This window comes from Eschrichtius robustus, chromosome 2 (genome assembly GCF_028021215.1).
Source record: "Eschrichtius robustus isolate mEscRob2 chromosome 2, mEscRob2.pri, whole genome shotgun sequence".
Taxonomy (NCBI): Eukaryota; Metazoa; Chordata; class Mammalia; order Artiodactyla; family Eschrichtiidae; genus Eschrichtius; species Eschrichtius robustus.
The window spans coordinates 834,814-857,500 of NC_090825.1; the positions used below are offsets into that span (position 1 = coordinate 834,814).

A 22,687-nucleotide genomic window follows, 5' to 3' on the forward strand; every position below is an offset into this window, starting at 1 on the left:
TGCATGGAGTGCCCTCCGCCTTGGGCAGCAGGTCAGTCCTTCCCAGCAGGGGCACCGCCAGGCCGGCAGCAGGTGGGTGGGGTCAGTCCCGCACTGATTATTTATGATGCACTTGTGGACTTGGGTCCATCATAAACGCTCGGTCACTCGGACGCTGCAGCAGTGGCAGTAAACAGGCAACAGCCATAAACCCCGGCAGGCGCCCTGCACTCACGCTCAGCTGATCTGGGCTGCGTTAGCACCGACCCCGTCCAAGGTACACCTGACGGCACCTGCCACATCATGCGGCCCCAGCAGGGACATCCCGGAAGGAAGCCTTGGGAACTGCTCAAGGTCATCGAAATGCCGCTTTCCAGCCTCCGTGCCGCCCCCGGGCACAGGGCAGATAGCCGACCCCCAGGTCACCCCCTGAGCTGCCCCTCCTGTTCTGTGTGCCCCGCAAGGCTCTGAAGGGCACAGCCTCAGCGCAGACAAAGCAGGGCAGGCCCGGGCGATGGCTTCTCCGGGTGGAGGCGCCCCACAGGGACCTGAGCCGGGCTGGACGCAGAGGCGGGGACTCTGACGACGGGCTGCCGCGAGGAGGGCCTGCTCTCACACAAGCCCCCCGGCACCTCAGTCCCTCTTGGTGTCGGCTGAGCCGTGTCCCCGCGACCTCGCCCTTACCCACCTCCTGAGCCCTGAACCTGACGCTGGACCCAGCCAGTCTCTGTCGGCTCCATCCCGGGGGGTCACTGCATGGAAGACAGCCTCCAACTTCCCTGCCCCCCAGCACCACCAATACCACCTGGAAATAGTTTGATTCACATTCCCAGACCTGCTGGGCCGGAAACGTGTGTGTGTGTGTGTGGGTGGCACGTGTGTGGTCCACCCGCCAGGGGACCAGGGGTGGCATCTGTGTGGTCCACTCCCCCAGGGGACCAGGGGTGGCATCTGTGTGGTCCACTCCCCCAGGGGACCAGGGGTGGCATCTGTGTGGTTCAACCCCCCACCAGGGAGCCCAGGTTGCAATCTGCCCCTCGCCGCCGAGCCCCCCGGCTCCCTGGACAAGCTCTCTGGGGCACCTGGCCATGGCCCGGTCAGGGGCTGACCACCGTTCTCCCCGGGTCCTCCACACGGCCCCCCGAAGCACGATCCCTGACCTTGAGCAGAGCCCCATATGCCCCGGCAGTGCAGGGAGGCCCCCGTGCATGAGGAAGACTCCCGTAGAGATCTTACCCTCGGGGACCCAAGCAGCTCCCCTCTGAAGAGCCCCCCATTTCTGGGAGGCCCTGTTGCCAGGCCTATCCTGCTCCCCCCCCAGGTGCTGTGCCTGAGTCCAGCTAAGTGGATGTGACAGCATGTGACCAAAGGAGCCCCACAGCGGTCAGCACATAGGTCACCCAGATGACAGAGGGGGGGCAGACGAGGTGGACAGCCAGGGACTGCCTGCCTGAGCACGTCCACCTGCCCAGGTCCAGCACACGGGGACAGGAGGTGAGGAGACAAGCGCCCTGCGGGAGAGATGGGGCCGGACTCGGACCCCCGTGTGCACGGCCCTTGCTGCCCACTCCACAGAACCCTCTGGAAAGAGGAGAATCCCATGGTCCACTGAGAAGATAACGGGCAGAGGAGAAACATGCTCAGGAGGAATCCTGACGTCCTCAGAACTTTCCTGTCTATCCTCTCCCACGTGTCCACGGAGCTTGGCCAGAGCTGGCTGCAGGCAGCGGTGGGTGCTGGGCCGGGTCCCATGGGAGCGCCCTCGCTGAGCCACCCGCCCCTCCCTCCACATCCCCACCCCAGGAACCCCGTTCCGACTCCCGCCAGGCCGAGGACCCACGTGTATCTCGCACCCCAACAGGTGCACGTGTTTATAATTGCAGAACACAGTACTTACTAGTACGCGTTTTAATACAAACATTGAGAGAACAGTTGTAAGCTGTGAAAACAATCAGCAAAGGCTCCTTGCACTGGGGTGGCAGGGGGCAGGAGGCGGTGCAGGAGCGCAGTCAGGATGACCCGGGCCGTGTGCTGAGAGGGGACCGGCCGGGAAGGGTCCAGAGCTTAGGGACAGGCGAGGTCAGAAGCAAGGGCGGGGCCGGGAGGAACCGGGCCTCAAACAGCTGACTGGGCCCTTCGCTTCTGGGGAAAGCACCATGGGGCGTGAACCGTGGATGCAGCCGGCGGAGGCGCCCGGGGCAGGCACTGCTCCCGAGGTGGGTGTGAACGGCTGAGCTGGGCGCTGACTGCACAGGTCAGCAGGAAGGAGCCCACGCCCACCACTCAGCCCCACGTGCCGCCCCGTGCCCTCGGGGACGCATGTGCCATCGCTCCAGACCGGGGCAGCCCCTGCAGCGAGGGGAAGGGGGTGACAAAGGTCCCCCCCGCCCCGTCCAGACGCCTGACGCCCGATGCCCGGCTCTCCCACCTGCCTCTTCCCGGTGGTCAACAGCTGGACAACGGACCCCGTCATGAGAAGGCCACGGCGCGTGGGCCCTGCTTCCCTGAGGACTTGGGGGCCGACCCCTCCCGGGGTCTCGGGGGAGGGCCCAGGCCTCGCTGTGGAGCTGGCCCCCTCCCACAGGGCTCCAGAGCCCAGCCCAGGCTGTGAGCAGGGCTGGCCGTCAGTCCAAGATGGTCTTAAAGTCTGCGGTCAGGGCTGGGTCGGCTGCTGCCTCCAGGGCGGCCAGAGTGGCCCTGGGGAGCCGCCGGCACAGTCGGGCTCTGGCTGCAAGGCAGTGACTGAAGTCAGACCACCAAACCCCCCACCCACGCCCCGGAGGAACCAGAGACCGCCCTTCCCCAGGGCCCGGGGCACCGCTGAGACCAGCAGGCGCTTACACTGCCAAGCACCCGTGTGCAGGCGGGCTTGGGGTGGGCACCTCAGGAGGGGGCAAGCACCCCACCCCTGCCGGGGGCAGGGGGGCTGTCAGGCGGAGGCCCGACGGGGACCTGGGTCGGGGGTGCGAGGAAGGACACGCGGGTGGGGGGCTGCAGGGGAGACGGAGGACGAGGACCCAAGGGGCGGCAGAGAGGCGGCGAGACCCAGGTGGTCATGCCAGGCCCCTGGATGAGCGAGGGGGCCTGCAACCCCCGGGGCACCCGCACCCCTCGCCTGGGGGCTCCGAGACCCGCCCGCCTGCCCCTCAGACACGGAGGGGCCCCAACACCGGAGGGCAGGGCCTGCACCTCACGAAGGGGCGCTCTGCACTCCACCCACGCCTACCTGACCGCAGCGCCCCCAGAAGACAGCTGTAGGTGACGCGGTGACGAGCCAGCTTGAGCAGAAAGGCGTGCAGGCAGAGCCACTGCGCGGCCTCGGAAGGAAACGGGCCGGAGGCGCCCTTGGCCCCCAGCGACATCCCTGGGGGACACGAGGAGAGGCTGAGGCCCCGCCGGCCCCGCCCCAGCGCTCCTCCCGGGGGATACCAGGGACCCCAGACGTTGCCCTCCTGCCGGGGGTCTTGGGGGCGGCGGCGGGGAGACTGGCCACTTCATTTCAGGGGCCACCCCGACACGAGCACCAAGGAGTTCTGAACACTGAGACGTTTTCTTCAACTTCTCCAAGAAACCTCCACAAACAGACGTGACGAAGGGCAAAACCTGTTACACCCAGGACCTCAGAGACACGCACGGCCTGAACCTCAGACAGATCGGAAACGCCCAGGACGAGGCCGCAGGTGCAGACGCAGGGGCTCCAGCGGGAGCGTTCAGGTGGGGACGCCCCGGGGGAGGCCGAGCCCAGGGGCGGTGAACCCAAAGCAGATGGGCGCGCGGCTGGCGCAGGTGCCCCTCCCTGGCTCCACCCTGAGGTGGGCAGGGCTGGCCCAGGGCCTCCTGCGGACCCTGGCCTGGACTGACGCAAGCGCCCAGAGCCCCAGGGGAGGAGGGCCTGCCCGGGAGCGGGCGGAGCGAGCCAGGGGGGGCCACCAGCTGCCCCCAAGCACCACGTCACTCTCCAGGCACGCGGTGGACGGCGGCGAGCTGCTAGCAAGCTAAAGGCGCCCCGACGCCCCGTCTCCGCTGTGGCCGCTGGAGAGGCAGGTGCTGCGGTGGCCGCGGGGCACGAGGGACCCGGGACGGGCACAGGACGGAGCGCGTGGGGGTGACCCCGGTGCCCAGCGCCCCGGGCGACCCCTCGGCCCGCCAGCCGTACCCTGGTCGCCTGTGCACACCTGCATTCCTGGCTCTCAGGAGGGCGTAGCAGCGGGACGAGGTGTCAGAGATGACCCGGAGGAAAAACGAGGGGTTCCTCCTGACTGGCTGCTGAAACGGGAGCTGCAGCACGCACGCGTGGAACCTGGGGGTGTCAGCTCTGTCAGGGGCCCAGCCTCCCCAGGCTGCCCGGGGCAGGGCTCCCTGGAGACCACGGGCGGCAAGCCTGCCTCTGGGTCCCCGAGGCCAGCCAGCACGGTTAATGAAGGACGGGGTCCACCTCCCCAAGATGGACAAGCACCGGCATCCACGGTCACCTGCCCGGCCCTGGTTCTCGGAGGGGGGCCGCAGAGCCACCCAAGGGCAGGGAACATTCCGGAAGAGTCGCTGGACTGACCGGGAGCTGCATCCCGCCGTCCCTCCTGGGGGCACCTGAGGGTTCGGGACCACACACGCTCCTGCGCACCGACTGGCCCTCTGCTCTCCTACCCGCCCCCGCCCGTGGCCGCCCTCCTCCCGCCCCGCGGCCGCCCTCCTCCCGCCCGCGGCCGCCCTCCTCCCGCCCCGCAGCCCTCCTCCCGCTGCAGGAAGGGCCGGCACAGGCACTCGGGCCACCCCGGGCCGCTCTGGCCTCCCAGCACCGTCTGGTGCCCGGAGCAGTGCCTCCAGAGCTGACGAGGACTCTGCGGAGAGGCGGTGTCTGCCGCTGAGACACAGACGCTGCTTCCTTGCGGGCCCGGGGGCAGCGTGCCCCCCAGGGCGAGGCCACCACCTCCCTCGTAGGGCAGCCGCCCCGTGCACCCACCTGTAGGCCTGCAGCAGGAATGTCTTGTAAACATTTGTGAAAACTGTCTCAAGACTGTTCACCTGGAGTCATAAGGAAAAAGAAATGTTGGCGATACCTCTGGCGTTTGAGTTTCTGTCTTTTGCTTTATTGCCCCATCAAACAGAACAAGAAAAAGGACCATCTCGGTAAGAATCCATCAGCCTCTCCCGTGAAACCCGCCAGGTCCTCACTGGGGCCCCTCAGCGGCTGCGGTGGAGTCAGGCCTGCGGGAAGGACAAGGGGGGAGAGCCCAGCCCGGCTGGACGACGGCCTGGGCCCCGCGGCTCCAGCGCTGAGGCCACAGCGGTCCTGGGCCCCACAGCCTGTGAGGAGGGGCCCGGGCGAAGATGGCGGGACAGCCACGCGGCAGGGGGAGGGCCGGGGGCCCGGGACACACACACGCACACTCACCCACACAGTGCGCACCTGCACACACAGGCACATGCACGCATACCCACACACACTACACACCTGCGCATACTCGCAGGCACACGCTCGTTCACACACGTACACGTGAGCGCACACGTATGTGACGCCTGATGTGCTTCCACACACATGCACGCGCCTGCACACAGGTACAGACACACACACAACACCCAGGATCTACGAAGCGCGCACAGGCACACTCGTTCCCACACACGTACACGTGAGCGCACACGTGACGCCTGATGTGCTTCCACACACATGCACGCGCCTGCACACAAGAGCAGACACACACGACCCCCCAGGATCTATGAAGCGCGCAGACCCCCAGGTGATGTCAGCTGCCCTCTGCGCTCTGCAGCCCCAGCCGCCCACGGGCAGCCCGCACACCTGCAGGTCCAGGAAGAGCCCATGGCACTTCAGCCGCAAGACCGCCAAGAGCTTGCGACGCATGTTCCTCCCAGCCTTGAAGCCCTGGTTGAAGGTGAGACTCGCTCGGATTGAGGTCCCGGCGTAACTGTGAGACAGCGTGGGGTTCCAGGAAACACGTGTGTCCACTTCACACTCTGACCGCCACACACGTCCAGCCCATCAGCTGCGCTGGGCCGGAACGGGCACCCGTCCCCCAAACAGTCACGGCTTCATGGGGAGCCAGACAACCTGGTGGACAGTTCACGACTGACCAGCGTGGTCGGTGCCCGGACATGAGGGGGCGGCGGGAGCAGCAGACGGACGCGTGAACCGCGCATGGAACGCGTCTGCACCTGCGTCTTCCCGGGAGCACCCCAGGAGGAGGACCAGCTGCAGCCCCGAGGGCTCCAGCAGAAGCGGGTTACCAGCGCAGGACGGGCACACCCATCCACCACCGTCTTGACACCTGCGCTTTTTATTCACGAAAGAGCCCAGGTTCCTGCGTCCACGTGCATCGTGAGTCCCTCCGTCTGCGCAAAGCCTGAGGCTGGGCTGCGTGCTCTCAGGCTCAGTGTGGGGGAGGTGGGGGCACGGGCTGTCAGGGGCCGAACTGCATCCCCCAAACTCACAGGTTGAAGCCCTGGCCCCCGAGACTGTCTGGGGATAAGGCCTTTAAGACGGTGATTAAGGCAAAATGGAATCATAAAGGTGGGGCCCTAATCCAATGGGACTGGTGTCCCGAGACACTGAGGCGTTGAACACAGAGGGTGACCGTGTGAGGCCTTGGGGAGCAGATGCGTCCACACGCACACACAGGAGAGGCCCCAGGAGAAACCAGCCTGCGACACCTGGACCTCAGCTTCCAGCCTCCAGGACCGAGAGAACGGAAATGTCCGTGGTGTTTTTTACAGCAGCCTGAGCCAACCGAGGCAGGGACCCAAAACACTGTGAACAGAGCAGGCCACACGCACGACAGCCCGGCTCCCCGACGGGCCAGAGGTGACCACGAATCCTGGTGCCCAGTGAGACCACGGGGACCCCTGTCTGGCAGGTCCTGGAAGCTCTGGTTCAGATCCACACACTTCCCGGTGGAACATGCCGTGCCCCCGAGTCTGCCACGCGATTTCCTTTTATCAAAAATGCCCAGAAGGTACTTCCCTGGTGGTCCAGTGGTAAAGAATCTGCCTTCCAATGCAGGGGACGCGGGTTCGATCCCTGGTTGGGGAACTAAGATCCCACATGCTGCGGGGCAACTAAGTCCGTGCGCCACAACTGCTGAGCTCGCGCACTTCGACGAGAGAGCCCGCATGCCGCAAACTACGGAGCCCACGCGCCACAACTAGAGAGAGAGAAACTCGCAGGCCACAACTAGAGAAGCGTGCATGCTGCAACGAAAGATCCCGCGTGCCGCAACCAAGACCCGACGCAGCCAAAAAAAACAAAAACCCAAAAAGCGCCCAGAAAACTGCTCCCCCAAAGAGCCCATCCCCTAGTGCCCACCGCTGGCCTCTGACCCCCTGGGGCTTCGGGCCCTGCCGTGCGGGAGTAGGATGCATGGAGCTGCGTGGCGGTGGCGCTCACCTGGAGTGGTCGCAGCGCACCTCCAGGGTGCGGGTGTCCAGCAGCAAGCCGCACCAGGGGAACAGGCAGTGCGCCGGCAGCTGCAGGGGGGCCGCACCGCCCAGGCCACCGTCCTCCACGGGGAAGTTCACCACCGTCTTCTGCAGGTTTGCCAGGCAGCCATACTCGGGCACACCGCGGACCAGGGTCCTGCAGCAGGGGGGCCACGTCAGCCACCGGGCGGAGGGGACGCCACCCGCGGGTCTCGGAGGCACGGGTCAACGTCACCTAACAGCCCAGCGAGGCAGGCGGGGAATGGAGGGCTGGGACCACGGGCACGCGAGGAAGGCCAGACACAGCCCTGCTCTGGCCTCCAGGCTTCTGGGCAAACAAGTGCCAACGATTAGAGGCCAGGGTGGCCAGGCCAGCAAGGGCAGAGGCAGGCAGCAGGGGAGGGGAGCACGGAAGCCCCAAGGGCCAGTCCTGAAGGACGAGGGGATGCCGGGCTGACCCTCCAGGTAAGACAGGTGAGCGACTGAGCTGGGGAGCCAGCTGGGACCCGGGGGACACGGGGCTCGGAGGGCAGGCAGAGTCCGATGGGTCCTCTCTGTGACGGCCAGCTGATGTGTCCACCTGGCGAGGCTGCGGTCCCCAGGTGTGCAAACTCGAGTCTGGGTAAGACCAGGGGGGTCTGTAGGTGGGGCTGACACCTGCAACCAGCCGGCTTTACAGGAGGCCACTTCCCAGAGTGGGGCGGGCTCACCCATCGGGGAAGGGCCCTGAGAGCCAAACGGGGGTGTCCTGACGGCGGGGGTCGCCCACAGACTGCAGCCCCAGCACCTGCCCTTCCTGCCGCCCGCCCCCGGGTTTCAAACCTGCCCAGCCAGCCCCACCATCACGCGAGCCAACTCCTTGCAGGACGTCTCCTGGACGCGTGCCTGTCTGCTGCGCCCCCTGGTGGGACCCGACGGGCACGCTCAGAGCTACCTCCCTGCCCCATGACCACAGAGCAGCGCCGCCCCCAGAACTTCCCATGACGGAGGCGACGACCTCTGCGCTGTCCCCTCCGGTGGCCACTGGACACGTGTGGCCACTGAGCCCTCCAACTGTGGCCGGTTCCCGTGCGGACCCGGATGCAACACTGGATTTAACTGACGAGTTTACGTTTGCAGTGTCCTGTGCTGGGGCTGCCATAGGGAGCCCCAGAGCACCACAGCGGGCAGACTCTACAGGCTTCAAGCCTGGGGTACCCCGCAGGCAGACATGGGATACGCGGGTGCTGTCCAGGTGGGTTTCTCCAAAGGCAGCCCAGCGACCAAAGTGACCAAAGTGTCAGGCGGGGACGCCTTGAGGGCTCAGTTTTGAACTTTCTTCTCCCTTGGAAAACCACGCTTTGAAAGAAGCCCCCAGACTCCCAGGACGGATGGGGCACTGCGGCCGCAGCCCAAAGGGTCCCAGGTGCCGGGTTTACTTTCAGCACGATCCCCATGCCTGGTAACCCCTCCTTCTTGACACGTCTGAATTCCCCACTCTCTCAAATGTTCTCCGCGGGGAAGCCGCAGGTGAGCCGTGCAGGCCTTTTCTCTTCCGTCCCCCGTGGTACGCAGCGCACAGCCTCTGCTCTGTCCACCACCAGCGCATCACGGGCGCGGAACCTCCAAGGAGCCTCTGCGGACTCGGCCCCGCTGCCTGAGCTGTGCTCCTGCGGGTGGCACCTGCGTCCTGACGGCCACGCCAGCGACAGGAGGAAGCAACGGCACTCTGGGCTCTCAGAGCCGCGGGGCCGCACCGCGTGACACTCCCCAGAGATGCGCAGATGCGTGGGGAGCACGGGTGTTCGCACACAGGTCCCATCCGTCGTACGTGGGCCAAAAAGCGCCTGCAGAGACACACGCGTGCGGGACCTTACCTGAGAAAGGCTCTGGCTCGTGTCAGGTGAGGGGTGACCAGCAGGAAGTCGTCGACCAAGCGCAGGAGCACCCTGGACACGGATTGACCCCGAGATGAGGGGAGACCCTGAACGCACTGCTTTACGCCCACAAGCAACGTCCTCCCACGGGGGCAAACGTTGAAAAATTTAATGTCTGAATTCACATGGACACGGATAAAGCGACCTTCTCCAAAGAATCTAACCAAAGACTTTGGTTTCTGTGGGATTCGGCTCCAGCTGGGGATGCCGAGCAGGGGCCCTGCAATCGGGCCGGAAGCACATGAGCTTGGCGCTGGTCTGAAGCCCCGGCCACGCAGAAAGCCACGTTTACTCCCCGCTTGAGGCCTGCTGACCACCTCCTGTGCGCCGTTACGAGAAGAAAGGGTGAGGCCCCGTCTACATCCAGAACCAAAAATACAAACAGGCCCCAAGCAAGGCAACATCCGCCAACACAGAGGGGTCCATACCCATCCCGCTGGATTCCGGGGAAGAGCTCGTTCTCCATGTCTCCGTAGCAGAAGCTGCAGAGCAGGGTGGACAGAATGGAGCCCTGGGGGACCCCCTGACACTGGACGTAGGACCTGGGGGGCAGGACGTGGTTAGAAGGTGGGCCAGCCATGGGGGGCCTGATGCTCATATCGTGAACACATGCACAGACGTGGAGCACAGACACACATGCACACGCGTGCCCACGCCACACCCGCCTGGGGGAACGTGAATCAAGATTTATCACGCTCCCCCACGAGGCCCTGCCATGCCTCGGTCACACGTGGCGCAACCCCTCTCCACGAAGGTCACAGCGGGTGGTGGTGCCCCTGGGGAGGAGCCAGGGGCCACAGGCGTGGCCTTTCCCGTGGAGAAAGTTCTCTTCCCACCTGGTGCCGTTTACACGCACGTGCAGACGTGTCCCCTTTGTCAAAATTCGCCCTGTTGTGCAGTTGGCACGTGTGTTCCCAAGGGTGTACATGTTTTTTGATATTTTAACGTAATTATCTTTCAGTAAGTGCTGTAGTTACTGAGAATATAACGATAATGAAAATACACCCTTTAACTAGAAAGTTTCCTGAGCTTGGCCCACGGTTAACGACCTCCGAGAAGGCCCCACAGTCCAGGCTGACCTCTAGCGACCGTGGCCGTGAGCCCGAAGCCCCCAGGGCCACTGCTCTCCTCGGGCGCACACAGGGTCTCACACAGGCACTCGCCCAGGCCGGTTTGGTTCCAAACATGTTAAAACAATTATCTGCCGGCTTCTGAATGCGAGGACCTCCCACAACCGTGGGAGCCTTGCTCTGTCACCCGGCTGCACGGCTGCAGTGCCTGTCCGGGGGCTGATGAGGGGGAGCTGGGGGGTCCGGACTCACCTGCCCCCGATCCTGACCACGTGGTTGTGGACCAGGCGCAGGAAGAGCTTGAAGAGGCTGCCGCCGGCCTCGTTCAGGGAGCAGCTCTGCGAAGGCAGGCGGGCGTTCACCAGCGTGGACGCCGCCCTGGGCCAGCCGGCCGGCGCGTGGTGGGGGCCCCGGACCCAAAGGAAGGCGCCTGGTGTCTGGGAGCCTCACGTGGTGGCAGGGTCGCTCCGAGACTACTGTGCACAAAGCACGGGGACCGCGAGGGCCGACCCACTGCTGGCAACGATGGCTTGGGGACACCCTGCTCACACAAGGAAACGGGTCACTCGATGGGCTAGCTCGAGGCGGGTCTACGGGGCACACCCTCTCTGTCCTCCTAGAGGAAGGGGACTCGCCTTCGTGTGACCTCGAGACCAAAACTGAGAGCGAAGATGTACAGCAAATCTCACAGGAGCTGTGGGCAGGCAGCAGAGGGTGCGTGAGGCCCAGAAAGAGGGAAAACGTGGCCAAAAGCGGGTGCAAGTCTCTGCCAGCCACGGAGGGTGCCCACAGCTGCCCCGGACCCAGCAGTGAGCAAGCGCCCACACTGACCTGCTCGATGACCACGGCGTCCCTCAGCAAGCCGGTCGCCTGCAGGTGCTCCACGAACTGTCTCATGTAAGGCTGGAGGTCCGTGAAGGTGGACACCTGCTGGCCGGGAAGACGGGGTGAGGCGGGTGCAGCCCCCCTCCCCAAGCCCCGATAGCAAGGGCACCCTCAGAACGGGGAACAGAGCCTGGGAGGCCCCGCCCTGGCCGCTACGACCAGGGATGAGATGCAGAGAAGGGCCGCCTGGGGACGCTGGGGAGGCGGGACGCAGGCGGGCTGGGGTCTCAGCCCTCGGGGTGCATCCCACCTTCACCCCGACTTCTCCCCAAGGCCTGTATCCACCGCGGGAGGTGAAGCCCGAGCAGAAAGTGGGGGCTCTGAGGCTGAAGATGTTGGGGTTCAGAGCCACGAAGCAGCTGGGACTGAGGGGCAGTTCCCGGGGGAGGGGCTGCAGAGAAAGCACCCTCAGCACACGCCCCCGGAGCCACGCCCAGCCCCGAGGGGACCCCACTGGGGAAGGGCCAAGTGAGGGAGACCAGGCACCACACTGCCTAGAATGAGCCCCGCAGGACTAAGGTCACGGCTCCACCACTGCCAGGAAAATACCATCCACTCTGGAGGAAAGCTCACAAACCCCTTACGTTAAAATCCCTATTTACAAAGTCTGGCACACCGTGATAAAATTCCAAAAGCTATAGAATAGGCCTGTGTGGCCAAAACCACCCACAAAACAGCAGAAACAGACACGACAGAAACCTGCCTGCAGGCGAGCTAGTATGGAGTTTCTGGAATTTTAAAATCACTCAAGATAACACTGCTAACAAAACAAAGAAAAAGATGGAGGACGTAACCAGAGCCCTGGAATCTGTGAGAAAATTCACATGGATTTCTAAAACTGAAAAATAGGCTGGCTAAAATGAAGAATTTCCTAAATGGGTTTAAAATCAGAGACAGAAAAGAGGAGGCGAGTGAACCAGAAGACAGGTCTGTAAACGCCCCAATTCCGGCAGAGACAGAACACATTAAAGCAGCAGCGCCAAAGTTAACTCAAAACGGACCCTGGGCTGAATGCCGCAGCTCTAACGAGAAACATTCTGAAGGAGCATCAAGGTCAGGTAGCCCGGCACGTGGGCCGCTCAAGCACAACACGGCTTCAGCCCCAAGCTGCGGATAAACTGGATCCATCAAGACAAAAGCATCTGTTTGTGGAGACTCCACTTGCAAAAGAAAAGGCGAGACAGGCCGAGAAGGCGCCTGGGAGCCCACAGCTGCCCAAGGACTTGTCCCCAGAACGTGGGAAGATCCCCTAAGATGGACGACCAAGGAGACAGCCTGGCAGCAGCGCCCCATGAGAGGACAGCCACGTGGCCGGTACACATGGTGCCCAGAACCGGATCTCCCCAGACCGAGTTCCACAGACAGGACTGCGCTGACCCACCGGGCAGCCGGGCTGCAAGCTGCAGCCCTGGTCCTTCGGTACCGCCAATACCGCCGCCAGGGCCCCCCTGCAGCGCCTGCAGCCGCGCTGGAACCTCTTGGGCAACATCTCCTAAAACTACACAAGCCTGGAATCCGCTCACGGCAACGAGGGCTTTGTTTCCCAAACGGCACATCATGGAGATGAGACAGCGGCCTCATTCATGTCCAAAGAGGAACCGGCAAACGCCCACCCAGCGGAAGGTGAGACCTCAACGCGCACGGCGTCCGCGGACGGAACAGGGAGAGGCTGCTCTGGGCGGCTGGAGCCCAGACCCGGCGGAAACCGGACAGGAGGGCAGGGTTTCCCTGATTTCACATTACAGAGTTAGAGACAGGCGAGCGTGTCGCTGTGCTCGGGGTAGGAGAGGTGGCCCCCGGGGGCGGGAGGCAGTCCCGCGGGCGCTGCTGTTCTGCACCGTGAAGCGGAGGAGGCTTCATCCCGGTCCACAAACCCAAGATCCCTGCGTCGCACACTCAGGACTCGCAAACCACGCTCACCAGCGCCTTGTCCTGGGGTCTTCACACGCGCCTCTTCCAAGAAGTTCTGGGGGAACTCCCACACCCCCCCCACCTCGGTACACACGCTGTTTCGGCCGGGGTGGGGTGGGGAGGTGGTCCAAAAGCCTTCCCGACAAGCGCTAGGAAACCCCCCACCCTGATGGCCTCGGAGTCAACCGAATGCCCTTGTCCCCTCCCAGCCCTGCCTGGGCCGGAGGCCCCAGGCGGCTGCGGCGAGGGGCTGCCCTTCCACCCTCCCCCCACTGCGCATACACGGACGGCAGCGCGGCCCAGGAGTCCCGGGCGAGGCGCCCTGTGGCACCTCCCCTCCCATGGCGCGCACGCGGCCCTGCTGCGTGGCCGCTGGGACACCACGGAAACACGCGTGGCTCTGCTGCCACCAGGGTCCCTCCTCTCTGCTCAGCCCGGTGTGCAGTCGGGGCCCCGGGGCTGTGAAGGGGCAGCGGGAGGACAGGACCCGACGGGAACACCAAGAGTGAAGATAACGACCGCGCGCGGGGTGACGGGGCTCGCCAAGCACGCCCACCGCCACCGCCATGGCGCATGCGCCTCCCGCAGACCACGCCCCCCACCACCCAGCGCACGCCTCCCGCAGAGCGCGCTCCGCAGCACCGAACACGCCCCCCCGTGGGGCTTACGTGTCTCTTGAAGGACTTCCGCACGTGTCCGCGGGCAGTCCTCTGGACCACGGCGTACTGGCGCACGCAGTACGAGTTCTCGTGGGGCCGGATCACGTTGGCTATCACCTCCGCCAGCCTGTCCTGGGGGAGGGCGTCGTACGCCCCCGCCACGTCCACCTACGTGGGAACCGAAGTGCCTGAGGACGCGCTCACCTGGGCCCCGAGTTCCCGGGTCCTTCTGGTTCTGACCTGCGGTCAGCAAACCCTGGGGTGAATCGTACACCAGGGGACTGGGGAGACCCTGGACCTCCCCTCACACTGTCCCGTCCCCGTCCCCAAGGGGCTCTCGCTGAGATACCCACTTCCCCCGGACTCTAAGCACCCTCAGGGCGGGTCTTCGCCCCTCTCTCTGAGCTGCAGGCTGGGGACCAGGAGGCCCCTGGCGGATGACCAGGGTACCAGGGCACCCGGTGCTGGGGCCTGAGCAGGTGTTTCCCTCCCTGAAGGGGACCCCGAGGGCAGGAGCTCCCATGGAGTTGGGGTGCAGTCACGGAGTCCACTCCAGAGGGGAAGGCACAAAGCCTCTGCCCCTGGGAGCCAGACACCCTCAAATGGAGATGGGGTCCCCTGCCCTCCCGTTCACAGGATAATCTGTGGGACACGGACGCAGCTCCACCAAGGGGTGACTCGTTCTGGCAAACACGGGACTGCAAAAGGCTGGCCACTCCCCACACCGGCGGGGGCCTCACGCGAGGGGTCACCTGCAGGGCCGGTTCCCTTGGTGGGGGGTGGGAATCGGGTGCCCACCTTGACGAAGTAGAGCGGGGGCACCGGGCCCTGGGCCCGCAGGGGCAGCACGAAGGCCTGCCAGGCCCTGTAAATGTCGTCCATGCCCAGCACGGAGGCCCCTAGAAGGCCGGGGCGCCTCAGCCGCTCGTAGTTCAGCACAGCGAACAGGGTCTTGACCTGGGAGGTGAGATGCTGGACCTACAGGCCCAGCCCAGGACGGGCGGTGTCACCAGAGGGGCCCCAGACAAAGGGGATGTGGGGTCAGACAGCCCCCTGGGACGAGAGGCCGGCCCCCGCTCTGTGCCGCCCCCGCTGCCACCCCCGCCTACCCCGGACCGCCGAAGGGCCAGATGGCTGCCCCACCCACGCCCACCCCAGACCCCAGGGTCTCCCCAGGGACCCGTCCTGGGGTCACGGACACCACGTGTGGAAAAACGCAACTAGCTACTCCCTTGGTCCCTTCTACTTACCTGGTCCCCCCACCCAGCGAAGAGGGGTGCTGCCTCCTGGGGGACCCCAGCCCCAGCAGAGAGGGGGGCACCACCTCCTGGGGGACCCCAGCCCCACTGGGTGAGCACTTTGTCTTCGCTCATGGACCAAACCCCCATCAGCAGCGACAGCTTCTCTTTCTCACTAACGGTGGAATCACCCCCAAATCACCCCCAAATCCTACAGGGAGGCGCATGGAAGGGGTCAGAGCTGCTGGTGAGGCAGAGGTGCCGTGGCAGGGAGAGCAGTCATGGGGGCTAACCATGGGGGTGAGGTCCTACGGGGGTCCTCGGGACCCTGGCAGGCTGGTGACAGCTATCGTGTGGTCCCTCTGCCCCGGAGAGCACACCGACCCCACCCCCGGAGGATTCCAGGCGCCAGGGCCACAGAGGGTTCCCGCAGCCCATCCAGCACCTCACAGGACTGGCCTTCCCGGGAGCTCCTTCTCTGGGCCCGGGAACCCCCATCCACGGCACCCCACCATTCCATGGCCTCACCGGGGCTGCTGGCCCCCGAGACTCTTGACTACACCCACCAGGCCTGGGGTTCAAATGCACTTTGCCTAAAAGCGGCACAAGCGGTGACCTTCCTGTCTCTGTGCGACTTCCCGGCTCCCACGACGTCGCCCATGTTCACGATGGGCCGCAGCCCGCTGGGCTTGGGGACGAAGCGGAGCTTGGACGTCGGCAGAGCCGGCCTGGCCTCCTGGTGTCGCCTGACATCTGCCTCGGATAGTTCTCGGAGCTGCACGCGCTCTAAGTGTTGTCTGAAACAGAGGTGCCCGTGGGAAGCCGGGGCGGGCAAGCATGGCAGCCACCAGTGCCCAAGAAGTCGGCTGAACCCATGCCCAGCACCCCAGACTTGCGGGGTGGCCGGGGGTCTGCTGGAGGCCCCTCCTCGGCAGGGCCAGGACACCCGGTTCCCGGCGGACAGAGCCCTGGCTGGTGCAGGCCGGGACCCGTGGGCCAGAGACCCCGCCCTCCTCCACACAGAATGGGCAGGGAGTGCTCAGCGTATCCCCCCGAGGAACAGAACTGTCCCCCATGGGCCTGCCAGCTCCTTGTTACCTGTGACCTTCAGCCTTTAGCCCAAAACCACCCACAGGGAGGGCCTGGGTGGCCCCCGCCTCCTGGCCTCTGGGGTGAGGATGCTGGCTGGGCCGGTGGCCCCAGGGGTGAAGCGTGGGTCCAAGCACAGCCCATCGTGGGATTCAAACCCCCACCAGGCAGGGGTCGGGCCCCAGGGGCCCACAAGGAGAGCCTAAACGGCCGCTTTGGATCACATGGCGTGAAATACTTAAACGGGGCGCCTTCACTCAAGACCACGATGAAGGCCTCCAGAGCAGAGCCTCCCCCCACCAGACACAGGAGGACACGGGCCGCAGCACGTGCACTCAGGGACCCCGGCCCAGCTCCCTCCACAGACGTCCTAACGCAGGGCGCAGGGCACGGCTCTGGCGCAGATGCACAGCTGAGCCCTCGGACACCGGGTGCCTCGGCCAGGCCCGGCCCGTGGCTTTCGGGCTGTCACCCCATCAATCCTGGCTGGATCCCAATCCAGCTGACACCTGCCCAGTCTTTCAAAATGGACATAAGACAGTCAGTGAGCAACTGAGACAAATCTCACGGCCACCCCACGGCCATTCATCCCCTGGGAGGCCTGCTTCATGGCAACGCCTCTGCCCCAGACGTGCCCCACTGCACGGCGTCAAATAGGCGGGTTTGTCATCTCGCGTCATCCTATCTGTTCTGTGCAGATTAAACAGTACCGGGCCCACGTGCCAGGGGGAAGTAAGCGGCCCGCCCGTACTGTCTCAGTCCAGACAGACTCCTAGACCCCACAGACCATCCAGCCCAAGCCCCTGGCTTTCAGGTAAGAAGGGGGTTTCAGGAGTCCGTGCCGAGGGCGGGGTCCCTGGAGGAGCTGGGTGAGGAGCCCTGGGCAGGGAGAGGCCGTGGTTCCCGATGGCCGTACCTGATGCCAATGCTCTGCAGCTGGCTCCAGACGCGCTTCCGGAAGAAGAAGAGCCGGTTCTTCTGGAACGTGGTCTCCGTGACATAGAAGAATGCCCTGAGCAGCTCGACCACGTACGCGCCCATCAGCCAGCACAGGAACCTGGCCAGGACGGCCTCGCGCAGACGGTGCTCGGCGGCCGGGATGCAGCGAGCCCCTGGGAGGAGAGAGGCCGGCGCTCGCCCCACGTGCTGCCTGAGTGGCCCCTCGGGCCTGGACGGCCGCACGTGCGGCCCACGTGCCGCGACTCGGCGCCTCGGGCAGAGGAGAACGCGGGTACCTCAGCAACGACGCTTCCCCCGTTGCATGTTAAAGTGATGATGTTGGATCGCTGGGCTTTGATAAAAAATGTCTTTAAGTTAGTTTCACCTTTCCTTTTTTACCTTCTGACTGGGGCTACGGAAAATCTGAAATGTATGTAGCTCACGTTCTGTTTCCACTGGGCAGCGATGATGTGGCACCTCATCCTCTGTCCCCTTTACGCACAGGCTGGAGGAAGCAGACGCCGCGCTCCACACGGGGGACGTGTGGTGGGGGCTGGCGTGCAGCTTAGGCATCGCCCCCGGGTGGCAAGAGCCAGAAACGCCTGGGGTTTTCCAGGCGGAACACCGCGGGCGAGCAGACGCGGCCACACGCCGAGGGACGCCCGACGCCGCGGGGCTCCGGACCCAGCCTCGGGCCAAGGTGAGCGCTCTCCCCTGCGGTCCTCTGCATTTTATTCTGTGCACTCGATAACATCTCCAGCAGAGGTGCATCTCGAGAGCTGTCACCAGGCTGCCAGGGCGGCCTGAGTGCAGACAGAGCCGGGGCTTTACCACCCGTAACCGGCATGAAAGAAACACAGAGGAGAAGAAAGGGGCCCCAGAGGCAGGTCTGGGGCAGGAGAACGAACGGTGAGCAAGGAGAAGAGAAGGGGGAATGAAGCTACGTAAACATCGACTGTAGAAACAGTACCAGCAGCATCTAACTTGGGACACAACTGGGCTAGTGGAGGGAACAGCTCAAGAGTGATCTGGTCCCAACACGCAAAGCCCTTACACGGTTCCCAAGGTAACCAACCACCCAGAGCGGGTAAGTGGAGAATACAAAGCTAACCCTGGAAGCAAAACCAACGCACGCACACACACGTGAGAAAATGCACGTCAGGAAACGAGGAATAACAACACGGAAGAGGGGGACAAACTGCAAGGTGAGAAAATGCATCCACACTCGCCTACCATCACAGAACATGAAAAAAAACGACTCCAGGTAAGTGGTAAAGACTGTCAGAATGGACTGAAAATAAGCGTAAAACGTCAGCTCAGTGCTGTTGAAAAGACACCTAAACCACGTATCCTCATAGGTTACGAACAGGTTGAAGATAAAAACTAAGTAACGAAAAACGACACAAGCGGGAAATACTAACCAACGGGCAGGCAGGTAAACACACTTTACGGTAAGAAGAGCCACTAGACATTCATGAGGAAGAGTAAGTCTAAAACGTGCCTGCAGCTAACACAACCCATCGTGCAGACCAGCGGGACAAGAAGGAAAGGACACACCCACCCCAGGGGGCCGTGTACCCTCAGCGTCGCGGCATCTGGAAGGACACACGTTTTGCGCGGCACCTGATGTGGTGACCACAGCACCCACCCCGGCCTGCGAACGCCCGGGAACCATCAGTGCAAACGCCGCACACGAGACCAAGCCAGTCTCCACGGGCTCCAGGCCACCGTGGTCCTACGGACCTGCACATGGCTGAGTCAGAAATCAACAGTAAAAGGCAATTTAAAACTGCCACACATTCGGAAAATAAAAAATAATCGTCCAAATAACTCCAAGATCAAAGGAGAAATCACAGTAGAAACAGAAAACACCGAAAAGCGGCTGACATAAACACGGGGCAGCTATCGCGGGGCTGGGGAAACGCACAGCCCGGGAGTCGGAGGGGCAGCAGGTGACCGAGGAGGAGAGAGGTGGGGACATTGAGAGGCCGACACCACCCCGCTGAGACATCACAGCCACTCCTCAGGTCCATGGGGCTCAGGGGCGGGAGGGGGGGACGCTCCCCCCCCCACAGCTCAGGAAAAGCAACCGTGGTCGGATGTAGGCGGACAGGACGGGCCAACCAGAGGCTAAGGCAGCGAGCAGGAGTCCTTCTGGTGGCGTCTCTAGTGACACGTGGCCCCAGATGTGGACAGCCCAGCTGTCTGGCCTCCGGGGCTGGGCATCAGGGAGCTGACAGGTATCAGTGGGCAGTATGGCGGGCAGGGCAATGGCCTCAGCAGAGGCAGAGGAGGCTGGCGCTGTGGACGGAGTGCCTGGCCGGCGCAGAGGAGGGGGCAGCGTTCCGGCAGGAGGGGGTGGAAGGGGTGACCTCGGAGAGCCGAGGCTCAGAGCAGCATTTATTCAGCCAGCGGGCAGAAGGCGTGGCCGAGGCCAGGGAAAGGAGCAAATGGCCAGGGGCGCGGCGCAGCTCAGGTGAGCAGGTCCCGGGAGGTCCAGGGGCCGGGGCCCAGTCGCCTGGGAAAACACCGCCTCCTCAGTGCCTGCAGCTCGAGGGGCACGGGGACCCCGTCTGAAATCGGGGCCAGAGCACAGAACTCAGAGCCTCCTTCCACAAAGCGGGCTGGGGCCCCACGAGCACAAAGGCGTCAGGTGAGGGCCTGGTCTCCTGAGCCCGCCTCCTGGAGACTCATCCACGGCGTCCCACGTGCAGGGAGCTGCCGCCCAGGGGGTGTAAAAGTCACGCAAGATGCAAAGTTTCTGGAGATCTGCTGTAGGACACGGAGCGTACACTGGGCAACACCGTGCTGTCCGCTTCAGCGTTGTTTAAGAGGGTAGGTCTCGTGTTACGTTCCCACAATTAAAACATTTTTTTAAACCAAGTTGCTGAAGGTCACCCTGACTGTCCGCGTCACCTGCCCCTGGGGTCTCTTGGGAAGCCAGAAAGGGCGTGCCCCGGCCGCACCCGAGGCCACCACAGTCGCGATTTTTGGGGCCCCCACCCCGGGGACTATCACACGCACGGGGGAGGCGGGGGGGCAAACCTGGCTCTCACAGACGACTTCTTTCTAGAAGTCGTGATCATCTTAGGAGCGTGGGCTGGTCAAACACAGGGGGAGCAGGGAGGGTGCTGGGCCTTTCGCTCCTGGCTCCGCCCTGACAAGGAGGGTGCTGAGCGAGGCGGGGGCTGACAGCGGCTGGGCCGGAGGAAGCCCAACATCAAACCCAGAACACCACAGTGGGAGGGACACCGCAGGCTCAGCTTCACAGAAAAAGTCCTGCCAGCACCCACAGCGGCTGCCCACTGCCCTGGGACAGCGGACGGCGGCGTCCGGATGCTCCCCTTCGACCCCTGGCGACGCCGGGGCCCTGCTCAAGGACACGGTCTTTTCACTCCTCCCGCCCGCCTGGCCCCGGCCTAGCAGAGGCACAATTAGAACTCACATCCGGATCCGCGTATGGGCTGCCCAGATCCAGCGGGGGACCCAGGAGCCTCACCTCCCGACCCCATAAACGGGGTTCTGGGCCCAGCCCCCGTTTCTATCAGCGGGGCACCATGCCAAGGCGATAAACCTTGACGTCAAAAAGGGTTATGAATGACCCGCCGACACGCTCACAGGACCTCCTGTTGACCTCTGTCTGTTGGTGCAGCCCTAGACCACGTGTCCGGCCCGCTCACCGCCCCTCCCCAGCGCCCAGAACCTGCCTGAGCCCATGAACGTCGGGAGATTTATGCAAACTGGATGGGAGAGGGGGACAGAAGCAGAGAACTCAGATGGAGCCACCCGACAGCCACCAAGAAGCCCCCTGCCCCCCGAGCGAGGTACGGAGAAGGCCCTGCCGCGCTCGAGGTCCTGAGGTCGGGGTCCTCACCTGGGCTCCCACGCAGCCAGGCGCAGTCCTGCACCTTCATCTTCCAGGTCAGCTCCTGCGGTGAGAGCTTGCCGTGCTTCCCCAGGGAGACGAGCTTCTTCACGTTCCTCAAGAAGCGGCGCTCGTTGTGTCGGGAGCCCCAGAGGCCGGCGGGCACCAGCCGGCGAAGGCAGGCCCGCAGGAGGCCGTACACCTGCCAGGGGCTGCTGTGCTGGCGAAGCAGCTGCACCAGGCGTCGCGAGCCCGCGTCCCCCTCGGGGGCAGCGGCTGGGCTCTCCCCGGAGCCGGCGCCCACTCCGGGGCTCTTCTGATCGTCTGGCCCCGCCGGGCTGGTGGAGGCCGGCAGTGGGCAGTGCGCCCTGAGGAGCGCGCCGTAGGGGCACCGCACGTGGTTCTTAAGCAGCTCCCGAAACAGCGGCCTCATCCGCCAGTAGCGCGCGGGCAGGCGGCGCATCCTGCGGGGAGCCCCTGGGGGCCGGGGCTCAGAGCCCAGAAAGATGCTCTCCACGAGCCTCTGGGCCCCCCCCAGGCTGGGAGGCAGGGAACAGAGCAGGAAGGAGCGGCGCAGCCGTTCTTTGCTCCCCGAGCAGTAGAGGAACTGCTTGGTCTCAGCCCACGCTCGGGGACCCGGCTCGCCCTGGCGATGTGACGGCCGCCAGGATGGGGAGCGAACACCCCTCTCGCCGCCCACCAGCGGGAAGGGGCGACGGGTCCTGGGCACGTTGCCCTCCCGAGACTTGGCTTCGGCAGCGGCTCTGGTAGGTGTCATCACGCGGGGGTCGCTGTCGCTCCGCCCAGGCGCCCTGCCCAGGTGGGCCCCGGGCGCCTGCCCTTCGGTACCCCGCTCGGGCTCCAGGCCATGCCTGGGCTTCTTGGCTGGAGGCGGACGGCCCCCCGCGCCGCCCCGACGCCGCCTCGCGCCCTTGGCCGGCAGCTCCCGGGATCCCCCGGCCTCCCCGTCGCCGCCATTCCCGGCCTGGCGCGTGAGTCCGAGGCCAGTCCGGGTTCCGCCCGCGCGCCGCGTGGGCCGCGCCGCGGCGGCGGTGCAGAGGTCATAGAGCGGCGGCCCGCACACCTGGTAGGCGCAGCTGGGGGGCACCAGCAGGTAGAGTGCGCAGCGCGCCAGCAGGTGGGTGAGCACGTCATCACCCACGCGGCGCAGCAGCAGCCCCCACGCGCCGCTGCCGCGCAGCGTGTCCGTCACCGTGTTGGGCAGGTAGCTGCGCACGCTGGTCGTGAAGGCCACGGGCGGCCCGCCGCGGGCCCCGTCCAGCAGCGCGAAGCCGAAGGCCAGCACGTTCCTCGCGCCGCGCTCACAGAGCCTCTGCACGACCCTGGCCACCAGCTCCTTCAGGCAGGACACCTGCGGGGGAGGGCTCCTGAGTCGCTGGGGACGCAGGTACGTCCTTCCCCACCCCCTCCACCACCACCGCGGCGGGCCCGACCGGAGTCCCCGGAGGCAGCCCACCTGGCGGAAGGACGGGGCGGCAGGGGGCGGCTGCGCATCCCAGGGCACGCACACCAGGCACTGGGCCACGAGCGCGCGGAAGGCCACCGGGTCCCCGCGCCGCACGAGCCGCCGGTCCTCGGGCCCCAGGCGCCGCACGAAGGTGGCCAGCGGCAGCACCTGCCGGTAGCGGTCCCGCAGCAGGGCGCGCACCGCCCGGCACCTGGGCGCGCGCGGCATCACCGGAGCAAG

At 64.9% G+C, this 22,687-nt stretch overlaps 1 protein-coding gene across 2 annotated transcripts; it reads right to left on the reverse strand.

The window, feature by feature from the left end:
* Nucleotides 1-2,603: 2,603 nt before the first annotated feature.
* TERT (telomerase reverse transcriptase) lies at nt 2,604-22,675 on the reverse strand. Of its 2 annotated transcripts, XM_068531779.1 has the most exons (16): nt 22,457-22,675; nt 20,989-22,351; nt 17,092-17,287; nt 15,703-15,883; nt 14,647-14,826; nt 13,858-14,016; nt 11,225-11,320; nt 10,646-10,731; nt 9,752-9,865; nt 9,264-9,335; nt 7,376-7,564; nt 5,774-5,900; nt 4,940-5,001; nt 4,155-4,279; nt 3,206-3,343; nt 2,604-2,707 (listed from the first exon to the last, which is right to left on the reverse strand). In XM_068531779.1, the coding sequence occupies exons 1-16, from the start codon at nt 22,673-22,675 to the stop codon at nt 2,604-2,606; spliced, it is 3,411 nt and encodes a 1,136-aa protein (XP_068387880.1). The 2 variants fall into 2 exon arrangements, with proteins under 2 accessions (XP_068387880.1, XP_068387886.1); XM_068531785.1 differs by lacking the exon at nt 7,376-7,564.
* Nucleotides 22,676-22,687: the final 12 nt, after the last annotated feature.